Source organism: Balaenoptera ricei, chromosome 5, assembly GCF_028023285.1.
Source record: "Balaenoptera ricei isolate mBalRic1 chromosome 5, mBalRic1.hap2, whole genome shotgun sequence".
Classification (NCBI taxonomy): domain Eukaryota; kingdom Metazoa; phylum Chordata; class Mammalia; order Artiodactyla; family Balaenopteridae; genus Balaenoptera; species Balaenoptera ricei.
This window is the reverse complement of record NC_082643.1, coordinates 68,535,166-68,551,995: the sequence shown is the minus strand read 5'-3', so window position 1 is coordinate 68,551,995 and position 16,830 is coordinate 68,535,166. Positions and strand designations below refer to the sequence as shown.

Here is a 16,830-nt window from a genome sequence, read left to right as displayed (position 1 = left end):
TAACATCCAAAAATCCAATCAATTCCACATATTTCTAAACTAAAAACGAAAAACCATATAACCACTCTAAAGAAGCAGAAAAGGTATCTGACAAAATCCAACATCTATTCCTGATAAAAACTCTCCACAAACTAGTAGAATAAAACTTACTCAGATGATAAAGGACATCTACAAAACCCTGTAATTAATATGATATGGAATGATGAAAGTGAGAATGCATTCCCCCTAATATCAGGAGCAAGACAAGGACATATGTTCTCACTGCTTCTAATCAGTGTTTTTCTGGAGATTCTAGTCAGTGCAGTTAGAAATAAATAAACAAATTAAATCCAAAGCAAGGAGAAGAAATAATAAAAATAAGAGCAAAAAATCAGTGAAATTGAAAACAGAAAAATAAGAGAAAATCAGGCCTAAAGGAGTCTACTCTCATCACTCCTATTCAACATTTTACTGGAAATCCTACTCAGTGAAAAAAGAGAAAAAGAAATAAAAGGTATACAGATTAGAAATCAAGAAATAAAACAACATGGTTATCTATGTAGAAAATCCCATAGAATGTACAAAAACATTCCCAGAATATAATAAGATCACAGGACACAATGTCAATATACAAAAATCTATTGTATTTTTTATGTACTAGCAATGAACAACTGGAAATCAAAAATTTTAAAAATACCATTAATAGCACCAAAACCAAAGAAATAAATACGTATAAAGCTAACAAAATATATGCATGATCTGTATGCTATGTAAAAAATTACAAAATACTGATAAAAAAGAAATCAAAGAAGACCTAAATAAATAGAGAGGTATGCCACATTAATGGTTTAGAAGACTTGTTGATAAGATGTCAATTTTCTCCATATTGATCTATAATTTCAATCCATCAAAATCTCAGCATATTTTTTTAGACATGACAATCTGATTCTAAAATATATATGAAAAATGAAAGAAATCAGAATAGCCAAAACAATCCTGAAAAAGAAGGATGAAGTTTGGAAGACTTGCCCTACCTGATTTCCACACTTACTATGAAGCTATAAGGTACTAAACTATATATATATATATATATATATATATACACATACATACACATACACACACACATATATATATGTATATATATGTATATATATATACACACACACTAGATACTATATATACATATATAGAGATGTATCTTGTTTATAGTACTTTATAGTTTTATAGTAGGTACTACAGCACTATAGCATATATATATACTATATACTATAGAGCTATAAAGTATTATAAATAAGACCACATGGTATTGAAATCAAGATGGACACACAGAAGTCAACAGAACAGAGTCCAGAAATAGATCCACATAAATATGGTTGATTGACTTTTGACAATGTACCAATACAATGGCAATTTAATGGAAAAAGGATAGTCTTTTCAACAAATCATCCTGGAAAACTTGAAGTCATAAGCAAAAAATGAACTTTGATCTATATCTCACACCTATACAAATACTGACTCAAAATGGGTGATATATCTAAAAGTAAAATGCAGAAGAGATCATAGGAGAAAAATGTTGTGACCCTAATTTAGGCAAAGAATTCTTAGATATGACACCAAATGCACAATCAATTTTTTAAAAATTAACAAATTGGACTTAAGCAAAATAAAAAGCTTTTGCTCTGCCAAAGACAATAAGAGAATGAAAAGACAATTACAGACTGCAAAAATATATTTGCAAGTTATATATCTGACAAGGGATGCCCTTCAATTGGTGAATGGATAACAAATTGTGATACATCCATACAATAGAATGCTACTCAGCAATAAAAAAGAATAAACTATTGATACATGAAACAAAATAGATGACTCTAAAATGCACTACCTGAATGAAAGAAGCCAGATTCAAGTGGCTATATACACTGTATACTTCCATTCATACAACATTCTAGAAAAGGCAGAACCATAGGGATAGAGAACAGATCAGTGTTGCCAGGGTTTAAGAACTGAAGAGAGTGTGACTGCAGTGGGACAGAAAAAGGAAGTTTTTTGAAGTGAAAGAACTGTAATGTATCTTGATTGTGGCAGTAGTTACACAACTCTATGCATTTGTCAAAAATCATAGAACTGTACATCAAAAAGAGAACATTTTATTGTATATTAAATAATTTTCAAAAATAGGCTAAGGTAATTTTTTTAAAAGGAAAAGGCAGACTTCCCTGGTGGCACAGTGGTTGAGAATCCGCCTGCCAGTGCAGGGCAGGGGACACGGGTTCAAGCCCTGGTCCAGGAAGATCCCACATGTCGCGGAGCAACTAAGCCCGTGTGCCACAACTACTGAGCCTACGCTCTAGAGCCCGCGAGACACAACTACTGAGCCCGCACACCTAGAGCCCATGTCCTGCAACAAGAGAAGCCACTGCAATGAGAAGCCCGCGCACCACAATGAAGAGCAGTCCCCGCTCCCCGCAACTAGAGAAAGCCTGAGCGTGGCAACAAAGACCCAACGCAGCCAAAAAATAAATAAATTTAAAAAAAATTAATTAAAAGGAAAAGGCAATTTGGAAGATCTAAAAATAATAATAATAATAGGACAGATTGAAAACCAGGTCTCTGGAACATGGCCAGGTCATAAAAAGGATCACTCATTTGGGGTTGGGTTTCAAAGGCAAGGCAGAAATCTAGTTATTCAAACTGTTAAGTAACGTTAGGAAGGTGAAAACGCTAAGCTGCATATGGAGTATGCCTTTGGTCCTGATTTGCCTTAGAGTGAGACAATTCTAACCGTATAAGACGATTCCACATCACAAACGAGGACAAAGCAGAGGTTCAGAGGGGTTCAGAGGCTGGCAATCAGGCTGGGTTTTAGCTTTTAATTATACTAGTACCTCTAAATCAAGGGTTCTTAACATGGAATACCTAGATAGAATTCCAGCAGTCTGTGAAAGTGGACAGAACAAAAATTCATCTTTAATTTCACTAACCTCTAACTGAAATGTTACATATGTTACATATGAAATGTTACAAATATTACATATGAAATGTTACATTTCCTTAGGCTATGAATGCATGCAACTAACTGTGGTAGTTTAAATAGGACCTATATATTTATCACTCATAGAAATCACAGATTTTTCCTATCACATCATACTACCATGAGTCCCCTGCTATCTTATTTTGCATGCATTAATAAATATTTATAAATCACACATTTGAGGGGTTTTAGTATTTTGATAACTATGTAATTGGTTTCCTGAATAATCCAATGTATTTGATTTTATACATTTAAGATACATTAAACCTTTCCAAATACAAATAAAACATTATTCTAAGAAAGGGTTCATAGGCTTCCCCAGACTATCAAAGGGGTCTATGATAAATAAAAGGTTAAAAATCCCTGCTCCAAATCATCCTGCCCCCATCTTACAAAGCACCCCTTTTTTCAGGGCCTCTAATACTCTTCATACATGCATGAAGGGTCCCTCTCTCCAATTATAAAATAGTTTAAACCCTCGACAAGAAAATGCACAGTTTTTTAAGCAGTAGTCAAATTTATTATGCCCACTGGACAAAAGAGTCCATATAAAATTAAATCATATAAATACAAGAAAGACCTTATACGTAATAATACACAGTTGAATGAAATGTACTTTCTGAAACTACAGACTGAAATAACCTAAAAAAGTCAATCTAGCTTATGTCTCAAATAAGAAGGAATTTAATGAAAGCATCTGAAATATGATCTTCTTACTAAGAATTCATGGAGAAGGGTAGGAAGTTTACTCTTGTTTTCTAAATCCTACACTGTGTGCACATTGCAATATCTTGTTTACTCATTTAAAAAGTAAAAAACAGGGCTTCCCTGGTGGCGCAGTGGTTGAGAATCTGCCTGCCAATGCAGGGGACACGGGTTCGAGCCCTGGGCTGGGAAGATCCCACATGCCGCGGAGCAACTGGGCCCGTGAGCCACAACTACTGAGCCTGCGCGTCTGGAGCCTGTGCTCCGCAACAAGAGAGGCCGCGACAGTGAGAGACCCGCGCACCGCGATGAAGAGTGGCTCCCGCTCGCCAGAACTGGAGAAAGCCCTCGCACAGAAACGAAGACCCAACACAGCCAAAAATAAATAAATAAATAAATAAATTTATTTAAAAAAAAAAAAAAAAAAGTAAAAAACAGAATCTCAAAACCTCAAAAAAATAAAAATAACTAGGTCACAAAGGTTTCTACAGTAATAAAACTCTCTGATTCCTTGGGTTAAATAACAGCAAACGGCCAACCAAGTAAGATATAGCAGTCACTTAAACAATGGAAATGCCCAAACAGTAAGAGGGAGTGAGAGGCTCTAAACTATAAGAGCTACAAATTCAACTGTGGATGCAAGGACAACCATATTTTTTTTCCTTTTAATCTATCGTAGGAAGATAATCTGGTGAGAACTATGGGGGGAAAAAAAAGAAATATTCTTGGAATATAAAAAAGTAAATATTACAAATATTACAGTAAATATTACAATAGTAATTTTATTACGAAGGCAATATCTACTTCCTATTAATAAAATGCACTAGTTAAATATTTTTCCAGTAGAAATATACACCTTATTATGTAAAACAAAAAAGGACAAATAAAATTTGCTTTTCCATATTTCCTATCATTTGATGACAAATGAAATGTAGCCACACAAAACTATACATTCAATTTCAATGTAATGGTATTTCATTTTTTTTTTTTTTTTTTTAAATAGCTACTTTATTATTTATTTATTTATTTATTTTTGGCTGTGTTTGGGTCTTCGGTTCGTGTGAGGGCTTTCTCTAGTTGCGGCAAGCGGGGGCCACTCTTCATCGCGGTGCGGGGACCGCTCTTCATTGCGGTGTGCGGGCCTTTTCACTATCGCGGCCCCTCCCGTTGCGGGGCACAGGCTCCAGACGCGCAGGCTCAGCAGCTGTGGCTCACGGGTCCAGCTGCTCCGTGGCATGTGGGATCTTCCCAGACCAGGGCTCGAACCCGTGTCCCCTGCATTAGCAGGCAGACTCTCAACCACTGCGCCACCAGGGAAGCCCTGGTATTTCATTTTTATACATTTAATTACCACAATTTTTTAAAGCTTTTTAACAAAAATATAACACATTCAATCTATACTAATTTGCCTCATCTCTACCAACATCTTGGAAATTTTTTATTATAAGCAGTCAAAATTATTACACTTTACATCATTTTTTCAGATTACAGGATTACTATGTACTCATCACAGGAAACTTGTAAAATAACAAAAAAAAATTTCTTTAAATAAAAAAAGAAAACAGAATTCCCCATAATTTCCCCAAATAAAAATAAGCACTATTACCATTTTATTTCTTCTATGGGTACTATCTTACATATCAGTAATAATGCTATTAATCAATATATATTAGACTCTTACTCTGAGCTCTTCAACTAAAAGCTTTACAAACACTATTTTATTTTATCCTTACAACAGTCCTATTCAAGTAGGGAGGTAAATATTGTCATTTTACAAATATGTCAACTACAGTTTAAAGAGGTTAGGAAGGGACTTTCCTGGTGGCGCAGTGGTTAAGAATCTGCCTGCCAATGCAGGGGACATGGGTTCGAGCCCTGGTCCGGGAAGATCCCGCATGCCACAGAGCAACTAAGCCCGTGCGCCACAACTACTGAGCCTGCCCTCTAGAGTCCACGAGCCACAACTACTGAAGCCCGCGTGCCTAGACCCTGTGCTCTGCAACAAGAGAAAGCCACCACAATGAGAAGCCCAGCCCGAGCTTCGCAACAAAGAGTAGCCCCCGCTCACCACAAGTAGAGAAAGCCTGCGCACAGCAACAAAGACCCAATGCAGCAATAAATCAACAAACAAACAAATAAATAAATAGATTAGGAAACATGCCTAGAAGGTCAGAGATAAGTGGCAGACCTGAACCCAAATTTTCAATTACCACCATCAATGTATACATAGAGAACGCTATATTCTACTCTAACGTAATGTCCTATGTCATAAACATTATGAGTCTAATTTTTAGATTGCTATTTAATATAACAGCATGTGGACATAACTTAATCACTCCTCTATTGGATCAAATTATTTTTGTATAGTATTCAGAATAGTGTGACGCATTCAATACAAAAAATAAAAACTAGGTAAATGCAAGATTTGGCTTGTCAACTTCTATATTTAAATTAAAATATAAAATTCAACTTACTCTTTTACTGAGGCAAATAACTGGCCACATACTGCAACCTAGTGTGCAGCAGCAACAAAGGCAGCCACAAAGTAGCCAACGTACATTAACAGGAAGGTTCTTCTTAAGACAACTGTTAACTCTGTTGATGCTGGCTTTAAATTCTTCAGGAGCTACCTAAAGAAAAATTTTAAGAAATAACAACACTGCAATATTAATGTCAATAAACATGTCTCATTAGCATAAATTTTTCTAATTTGTTAGGAAAAGACTTTAGTTTTGAGGCATATAAATAATACCTAAATAATTGACACTCACTTTTCCAGTTAATGAAGAAGGGAATTCTGATTCAAATTTGTTGCTCAGTCCAAATCTATTTTTTAAAAAAAGAAAAATATGTTATTACATGTCATTGTTGCAACAAATACACCTTTAACTTAATCAAAGGTCAAGTAAATAGAGTGCGACTTTATACACAGAATAACAATGGAAGTTTGAGACACACTGTCATCAGCAATTTACGAAATGTAACAAGCAATTTTAGCAGCTGAATCAAAACTTTTATACAAGAGGCTGAGAATATAGAAAGACGTGACTTCTTTGGAGCTATCTTTGTGAGCCAAATAGTAATGTGGAAAACAACACAACTGTCCAATTTTGTCAAAATTACTAAGATTCTTCCAATTAAGTAACAGAAAGCTAAAATCTCTGCTATTAATTACTCTTTAGGTCAAGAGCATTTTGTTAACTCTCAAAAAAGTGATAACATGTCTAAGAATGCAAATTACATTTTCTGAGATCAGCATATCTACACTGCTATTACAGCTACAGAATGTTAAAAACACCTGGAACAAAACGGCTACTTCAACTTTCAAATACCAAGACATTTGCTACACATACCCCCAAAGAAATGAAACCAAGGTAGTGCATTTTAACATCTTTAAGCTTTTAAGTGTCTTGAAAGATCATGAGGATTGACTGGGCACTTGACTATTTCTTTGCATAAATTAGTGGGAAAGAATAAAACATTCATAGACAACATTGGTAATAGCAGACTGCACCCTGGAAATAAAATTGAGAAGCTTACATATGATGACTTTTACTGGACCCTGGAGCCAAATTTTTTTTCCGGTTTTATTGAGATATACTTGACATTTAACATTGCATTAATTTAAGGTGTACAACCTAATGGTCTGATACATGCATGCATTGTGAAATGATTACCACAGTAAGTTTAGTTCACATCCATCACCTCACGGTTACATTTTTTTTTCCTGTGAAGAAAACGCTTAAAATTCACTCTCTTAGCAACGCTTGAATACACAATACTGCATCTTGGGTAGCTGGCACTGGTAAGAGGGATCCCCTAAGATATTCTGTATGAAACAGCTGGCCAGGTCAAGGGGTTCTAACTCAACCAGCAGTGGAGCTAGAGAGAGAAATCAAATAAGGTCGGCTGTGTGAAGTCATTAAGGAGTGGTGGAGACCAGCCAAGTAGAGGTATACAATTTGTGTGTGTGTGAATGTAATGAGTCAGATCCAGCTGATTACTGTCACACTAGAATGCAGGCCCACCTTTGACAGGTTGTATTTTTCTTCTTCTAACAGGAGCTGGAAAACCAGATTTCTCTGCAAAATTTCCCACCTTTATAATATTGTGCAAGTCAATCACAACACTTCTGTGGGTCAGGTTGTCGTTTGCATCATGATCTAGACTTCCTTACAACATGTAGATGGTGGCATCTGAGACCATTTTGTCATCATCTTAAGGTACTTTCAAAAATTACTTAATAGCAGCATTGAAATAACATCAATATGTCTTCATAAACAATGGATACTACTTATGAAAAAAGTTTTGACACTAAATGTAAATTGGCAAACCATTACTGTTTAATATAATTTTGGCATTGGTGATATTCTCTTTACAAGACTCTGAGCTAAACCTGTTTTTTCTGTGGGGGCCTCAGAGCAATGTGGTTCTACTTGAAAATGCCCCTACAGATAACTCACCTACAACTGTAAAGGCCCTAGCGTGAGGAAGAGGTATGCAGTGCTCGCTGACAGTTCTATGAGGTCTCTAGATAACGGACCCCCTTTTCATCTATTTCCCTTAGAGGAGATACCATTCAACAAATGTTTATAGAATACTGGACCTTCTAGATTATACATTTCCATCTCTTGTGTTATCTACCTTGGTCTGAAGATCTTCTCCTTCAAGCAATAGGTTTCATTTCAACCATGTTTATTATTGCAATTAACCATCTCCTTCCAACTGGTCCTCAAATTTTTTTAGAAAAGCAACAACCAGATACCTGCAAGTCTCCTAAAGATAAGTATCTTCCCCTTCCATCTTCAGTCATTAAATATTTGGAACAGATTATTTTATCAAATACCTATAGTTTGCCAGTAATATGCTAATTTAGAGGGAGCAATCCAGTATGAGTATAAACCTTAATTTCCTTTCTTTCCAAGCCTGGACAATTCCTTATAATAAGGCTGAGTGTTGATGCTTTGCCCAGGGAGCACTACCAACTAACTGCCCTGCTGTTCCTGCAAGTCAGGGCTCCTTTTAAGTCAGGCTAGTAGTTATTCTTCTGAGTAAGAACTAGCAGTTCCAAGGACATTCTTTAGGCACTCTCCTCTGCAGTCATAATTTTGTTGTGTCTTAACAACAGACAGTAATCCTTTCTCTTTCTTCATCTCACCCCCAGAAGAATGACATGGTTCACAATAGATGGGAGTGCTTAGCTTTGCCACCAGCCTTCCCTTCTTCCCTTTCTTCCTTCCTTCCTTCCTTTATTTATGGCTGCGTTGGGTCTCCGTTGCTGTGCGGGGGCTTTCTTTAGTTGCGGCGAGCAGGGGCTACTCTTTGTTGCATTGCGAGGGCTTCTCATTGCGGTGGCTTCTCTTGTTGCGGAGCATGGGCTCTAGGTGTGCGGGCTTCAGTAGTTGTGGCTCGCGGGCTCTAGAGCACAGGCTCAGTAGTTGTGGTGCACGGGCTCAGCTGCTCCACGCCACGTGGGATCTTCCCGGACCAGGGCTTGAACCTGTGTCCCCTGCATTGGCAGGTGGATTCTTAACCACTGCACCACCAGGGAAGCCCCATTTCCCCCTCACTTTTGTTTCCCACCTGCTGAACAAGAATACCTGTAAAGAGGGGCAAGAAGATGCTGCTGTTGAAGGCCTTGGAGTCTCCCCAGCCCACAGGAGTGAACCCCAACTGCAATCTGCTTTCGCTTTAAAAATGTTTAGACATTTAATATTCAAATCGAGTACTTCATGATTACAGGCAGATTGAGCTATGATACCCAGGCACCCTTTCCTCATTTCCATTTGGAATATAGTACTCTACTATATTCAAACATTTGGGTGAACAAGGGGTGTTCAAACATTTGGTGTCAGGACTTCTTTGGTCTCTTAAATCCTTGAGGACCTCAGTGAGCTTAAGCTTATGTGATTTAGATTTATCACTATTTCTGATTATACATTAGAACTGAGACATCTAAAACATTAAAAATTTTTATTCATTAATGAGCCCAAAATGCTCATTTTTATGCTAACAAAAATAATGTTTTTATGAGAAATATTTTTCAAAACAAAAAATTTTAGTGAGATTTTCACATATCTCTTTAATGTCAGACAATGGAAGACAGCTGAATTCTCACATCTCTTTCTGCATTCAATCTGTAGTGATATGCTCTTTTGGTTAATGTTTATAAAGAAAATTGAGTTTCACCAGATATGTAGTTGGAAAATTGTGTATATTCTTTGATACTATAACAAAACTTGATAAGTGCTACCTTATTAAGGATTTCTTGTAAGGAGGAAACAAGCTTTATCAATGAACTTTTAATACTCAGTTCAATTAAAATCCACAGTATGTCTTGCATTTTAAATGGATTTATTTTTTCTTACCCATACCTGATTTTATAACTTCATATATTTGTCCCTTGGAAAATATTGGTAGATTGAGTTATGCAGATTTCCAAATGTTGACACACTTCATCGTGTGATATCAGAATCATCACATTCATTAATATGACCACTGATCTCCTCGTAAGTATTGAGAAGCTGTCAAGCTCACAGAGGCAGATGTAAGTTTTCCCAAATTCCAATTTTCATCTGAAAGCTGGAATTATTGACAACAAATGCTATCAGTTGTTTTACTTGAAGTGATAGTCTTGCTTTACTTAAAAAAAAAAAAAATAAGAGGCTGAATGATAACTAACCAGCACTATATAAACAAAAGAAAAAAAAATGGTTAATTTGAGCTACCACCTATACCTTAAAACTAACTTCAAAGCATATTATTTTAATATATAGAATGGATAAACAACAAGGTCCTACTGTATAGCACAGGGAATTATATTCAATATCCTGTGATAAACCATAATGGAAAAAAATATGAAAAAGAATGTATATATATGTATAACTGAATCTCTTTGCTGTATAGCAGAAGTTAACAAAACATTGTAAATCAACTATACTTCAATAAAATAAATTTTAAAAAAAATAGATGACTTTTTTTCCTAGCTTTGAATGTTACTAATGGAGATAGGCAATGGCTGTGGATTTTAACAGGTGTCCTTGGTATGCATAAGCAATAAAAGCAGGAGAAGGAAAAATACAGGGAAAAGTTGGAAAGGGGAAGTAGAAGGAAAGAGGGAGAGAAGAAATTAAGAAGAAAGTGAGGGTTAGCAAAGTGCTACCAACAACTGTCTTATTTACCATTCAATACCTATTAACTGTCAGTCCATTAGATGCTTGAAAGAAAATGTAGACATATGCTACATCTACATCTATTCCTATGACCTGAAAGACCTTGTCCTTAATCACTCTTAAAATACTCACGGCTTTAGAATTGATAAACGATTTAAACTATTTTCAAAGAATGACATATATGACAAGAAGATAAAACACATTAAACAACCTATTTTACTCTTACCTATTACAAGTTTACTAGTCTACTAGTACTTGGAGAAAAAGAGAAATTCATTCAAATCAAACTATTGAGCACCTTCTATGTAACATTTCATGATCACAAAGTCCTACAACAGAAGGCTTATATAGCTTTAAAAAACTTTTTTTAAGAAAGAAAGCATGGGACTTCCCCAGTGGTCCAGTGGTTAAGACTCCGCACTCCCAATACAGGGGGCACGGGTTCAATCTGTGGTCAGGGAACTAGGATCCTGCATGCCGCACAGTGTGGCGGAAAAAAAAAAAAAAAAAAAAAGGAAGCAAGCATGTATGAGGCCAAGTTTTACTTTTTTTTTTTTTTTGCGGGATCTTAGTTTGCCGACCGGGGACTGAACCTGGGCCCTCAGCAGTGAAAGCGCAGAGTGCTAACCACTGGACCGCCAGGGAATTCCCCCAATTTTTACTTTTATATAAATAGAGGTAATTTTCAAAGCTCTTATACCTGGTAAAGCTCTGCAAAGGGACTGCAACTTTACACCTAAATCTAAATGGAATCTTGAAATAGGCTTGTTTTACTCATATCCCACTTACTTCCATTTCACTGTCACCTCGTTCCTATATCTATAGCCAAAATTCAAAGAGTAAACTAATCTGTTATCCTGCACTCTCATCTTCATCTAATTCAGAACCTCCCTTTCCTGATAGATCCTTCCCCTTCCAAACCTCTTTTAATATTTAACTTTGGAACCCCTGATCTATTGATCTGCTACCTGGATACCTATTTACATCTTCTCTTTAAAAAAAATTTTTTTTTCTTCACTTTAATCAAAAATCCTGTTGAAATGACACTCTTTCCTTAGAAATTCTCAACTATAGCTCATTCCCTGGAGTTCATCTTCCAGACTCCATCTTCCACGTCCTCATAACACTTGACCATATTCTCTCTTGCATAGTCCTTATCATATCTCATTATAATTATGTCATAAGCCTAACTCCCTACCCTGATAGTCAATGAGTTGGTTACAGGTAGGTACGGTATCTTAATAATCTTTATATCCTAAATGTCTGGTCCAATGCCTGATAAATATTCATGAAATATTTGCTAAATAATTTCCAAGCAAGAAGAAATGTCTACATTCCACTACCTCCTCATTGCAAACTTCCACATCACTGCTCTCTCTTCCTCTGATGCACATGATTTCCACATTGTTCCAAGCCCAACCATCATTTTCAGCCTTCCAGGTCACTCCCTCTGTGTTGGGGGTCCCCAAGGCCACCCTCAGGTTTGATGATTCACTAGGAGGACTCACAGGACTCAGCATACAGTCCTGTGAGTATAAATCTATACTCACAGCTAGATTTACTACAGCAAAAGGATACAAAGCAAAATCAGCAAAGGGATAAGGCATATGGGGTGAAATCCAGAGGAAACCAGAAGCGTGCAAGAGTCTCTTCTCAGTGAAGAACACAGGATGTGCTCAATTCCTCCAGCAACTAGTTTTCACAACATGTGTATAATGTTGTCTACCAGGAAAGCTCATTAGAGAAGTCAGTGCCAAAGCTTTTACCATGGACTAGTCACGTAGGCCCCCTCTACTTAGGATGTACCAAAATTCCAGACTCCCAGAAGGAAAGCAGGTGTTCAGTATACACCATACTGTTTGTACAAACAGTGTAGGCACAGTGAGCCATTCTTATCAGTTCTGGGCATACTGGGAACGCTTCCAAAGTCCAAGTTCTCAGACAACCAACCAAAAGCCGACACAGTAAGCAAGGCTTTTTAAGGATAGCAGTCTCAAGTCTGCTGCGCTCTTTTTTGCACAACTTCACACTCTCTAATGACACAGACATTCACATCAGTTTTTTCTTTCTACAAGAACTCTTGTCTTCATCCCAAATAATTCAATACTCAGCACCAAAACCTAACTGATTAACTGGCCTCATCTATTCTGAGGAAATTCACCTCTATTTATTCAGCAACCCACGCCATCATTTGGAACTGTATTACCTCTGAAATTCTGAACTGTAAATTTCTCCTCTTACCACTACCATCAATCATTTCATTTCTCCCACCCTTATCAAATTTGTTTTTTTGTCTCTGGTTGTAACCTACTCCTTACCACTCCTCCTTGCTTTTCTACTCCAGATCTGCTCCCTATGACTCCACTTCCTCCTTTATCTGCCAGAACTACACAATCATTTAACCATACTCCAACAAAACCCTTTATTTTCTGCACCTCTAGAGTGTCTCCTGTCAATCCAATTCAATTGAAATGTTTACTTTCTTCACTTCAATTCCCACTGCCTGCAGCTACAATAGAAAAAAATCACACAAATTATTTCTAATTTCAGTTAGATTAATGCTATAGCAATCTTTATTCATTCCTAATCAACTCCCTTTTCCATACTTCACAATTGCTCCTCTAGGTGCTCAGCCTTATCCTCCCAACCCACTTTTTTGCAGATAACCATGGTTCCTTAACTCCAACCAGAGGAAACAAGATCAAGAACATAAACTGCTTTGCCTTCTCTCCCTTTCATTTTTAGATTTACCTATGTCTTCAGTATCTTTACCATCTTTCTCAATGGAGGCAAACTAATCATTTGCTCCTGGTTGCATCTCCTTCAGTCTCCTCTGCAATCCACTCGTTTCTCCCTCTCTCTGGCTCCTTACACATAGCTTACAATCCTGCATAAGTCTAACCAGCCTGAGAATCTGAACCCCTATTTTCTTCTCCCTCAAGGTATGATGGCATCCATCTCTTCTCCATCCTCATCCAGTGTCTTGAAAGAGTCTTCCACGTTCACCTCTTTATCTCACCTCCCATTCATTATTCAAACCACTACCACCCAGGGTTTAATTCACATTTCTTTACAGATGAGACTGCTCTCAACAGAACAGCTGAAAACACTCTCTTCAGCAAGTCCCACTTCATATAGCATGCTTCCTCCTTAGCAAAGAGCTTAAGCACCAGAGGGGCAAATCTTTCACTTGTTATTGGCTACAGCAAATACCTCCTTTGCTGTGCCAACCAAACAATACTGTCAGATAAAGTTTTAACAAAACCATCCTTTTTTATTAAATGGATAAGAAAAGCCACACACTTCATGTTTGTTAATATAACTACAAAATATCATCTTTAATGGTTTTGATGTGATATAAGTTACTTAGTTTTGATACTACCTTAGTTCCAGTTCAGGGGGTGGTGGTGCTGGTTTTTTTTAAGTTTGGCGGGAGGTGGGGTTTGTTAGCAATGAAAATGAGATATATGTTTCAGTTTAACTTGACAGCATTATAAATTACTCCTTTTATCCATTATGTTCCTTCAAGTTTAAAGTTTTTAAATATAATAATAATAATTTATTTTATTCTAAGTCAAAGTACAGTTGGCCCTGGACAGTAATGGAAAGGCCAAATTTCTTAAAATAATAATTTGATATGCTGGAAAGAAGAGTAATGGGTAGGAAGCTGAACTCCCTTCAAACCTAATAAGCTAACATTCTATTAATCCAAAAAACTAGAAGTAGCACTTAATAATTTTAAAAGATATAATACAAGCTGGATGGCATCTTAGTTATCTACAAAGACTAATAAATGAAATAAAAATAAAAAACACTTTATGTTAGCAAGAAGGTCTTAAGATGGAAAATACCATGTACTGTCAGTGGAACTATAAATTATTACAACCATTCCAGAAATCAATTTAGCATTAAAAATATTTATACCTTTGGCACAGTAATTTCTCCTTTAGGGATCCTGCCTAAAAAATAATCTGAAATGTGAATAAAAATATATGCATAAACAAGTTCCCTGAAACTTTATTCACAATAGAGAAGAATAAAATAAAATAATGGGAATGTTAAGTAAATTACAGTATCTCAGCATAACAGAATATTAGACAACTATTAAAAATGAAGTTTGCAAACTAATAACATGGAAAGTACATATAATATACTGTTAAAAAGAAAATACAAAAACATACATGTAACATATGATCTAGAATGTAAAGGAAAAAAACTTACAAAATGAAAGACCCTTCAAGCACACAATTTGATAGTATGTAAAAAGAGTCTTAAAAAAAATTCATACCTTTTGACCTAATAATTCTACTTCTAGAAATGTATTAGAAGAAAATAATTACAGTGGCACAGATATGTTCACGAATAATCAAGTATTCTGCAGTGTTATTTTGGTGAGGGAGTATTAAAGACGTTTTGTTTCATTTGTTGTTTCTTAAAATAGGATCTGTTTTTCAGCAGATGTACAGTAATTGCTAAGCAAACACATTTTATAATATACAATAACATCAGTATAATTTTTTTTCTACTTGAATCTTTTATTTGGCATTAACTAGGTATGTTATCATAAGTAAACAAGTTTGAGGTTCACTAATCAATAGCTTTCCTGAATGCATTTCAACCCTTTCTATAGTTCTAGTCTACATAATCCCCAGACCTTTTTTTTAACTTCGATTTTTAATTCTTCTGTGTTCCTTGTATCTCCTCATATTAATGTCTCTTAGAATTCACTAATGCATTGTTATTTTGAATTAAAATATGTTTTGAACTCATGGTACATTTTGTCTTTTAAATACAGAAGTACAAGAATCTGATTCCTTCAGCTTTGTTTTGTGCTATGTTTATTTTCCTTGTTTCTGAGTTGCAGCGCTATTTTTAACAGTGAAGGTTTTAAAACAATAGAAAGACTACAATTGTATGAAATTAATTATGATATACCAATTTGAAAGATACTACACAGCTCAAAACCATGTACACTAGAGCGTAGCCTGTTACTCTGCGTGCCTGACTAGGAGCTCCCTAAGCTCTGGTGAATTAGACCACAATCAGGCATCTGCTTTAAGAACAGCTAATTCCTGGGCTGGCTAGCAGCATATGGGATGGCAGGGCCTACCCAACTTGGACAACATTAACTAACTCAATCTGATCCTCTTTCTTGAGGTATCTGAATAAGAGACAATAGCTGGTAACATGAAGCTTAAGCGGAAGCAGAGATATAGTAAAGTCATGAATAAGTAGAGGTTAAAAAGAATTTAAAAAAAAAAAAAGAATAAGCTGAGGCCAACAGTAAGCAGAAACTATGAGACAGAGGGGAGAAGCAGTCTGCCAGTTCACGACTGCAACAGCAGAAGCTAGAACTGAAAGAAGGTAAGTCGCTGTGACAGACCACTAGACCAAAGGACACATGCTGCTGAGAAAAATGACAGAATAACTTCATCACCAGAGCTGCACTCAATTATCCAAAATAATAATATTCCAGTCTCCTTGAAGTCTGGCTATACAATGGCAAAGTTTCCTGTCTTTAGTCTCCATGCATTCTTACAAAAAACGTGCACTGCTTAAGGCCCCCTGGGTGGTTCTGTTCTTTGAAATCTAATAGAGCCTAATGTTTCAGACTATGTAAGAACCTGTAATAATATTGGCAAATGTTCCCAATATGTCAAATGAAAAATGCAGAGTACAAAATACTTTATAAGTATGGTCTCAATTTTTAATAAAAATATATATACACAGAAAAACAGAAAAAGTTTATCCATCAAAATATTAATAGTGGCTAACCCTAGGCAAAAATATTATGGGTGATATTTCATTTTCATAATTTCATGTTTTCCAAATTTTCAATAATTACATATATTAGTATTTTAAACTAAACAAAATATTTTAATAAGGACTAGGAACAAACACACCAAAGTATTAAATGACCTTTTCCTCCTGGTGATTACA

General features: G+C 36.0%; 1 protein-coding gene across 1 annotated transcript in view; it reads right to left on the bottom strand.

Moving 5' to 3' along the window:
- CHIC2 (cysteine rich hydrophobic domain 2) overlaps window positions 1-16,830 on the bottom strand; it is a 46,713-nt gene that overhangs the window by 17,675 nt on the left and 12,208 nt on the right. Inside the window, exons 2-3 of the mRNA XM_059924102.1 lie at window positions 6,490-6,544; window positions 6,193-6,348 (exon numbers count right to left, since the gene is read on the bottom strand). Of these exons, the coding sequence (XP_059780085.1) occupies window positions 6,193-6,348; window positions 6,490-6,544 (211 nt within the window). The remainder of the gene's footprint in view (window positions 1-6,192; window positions 6,349-6,489; window positions 6,545-16,830) is intronic.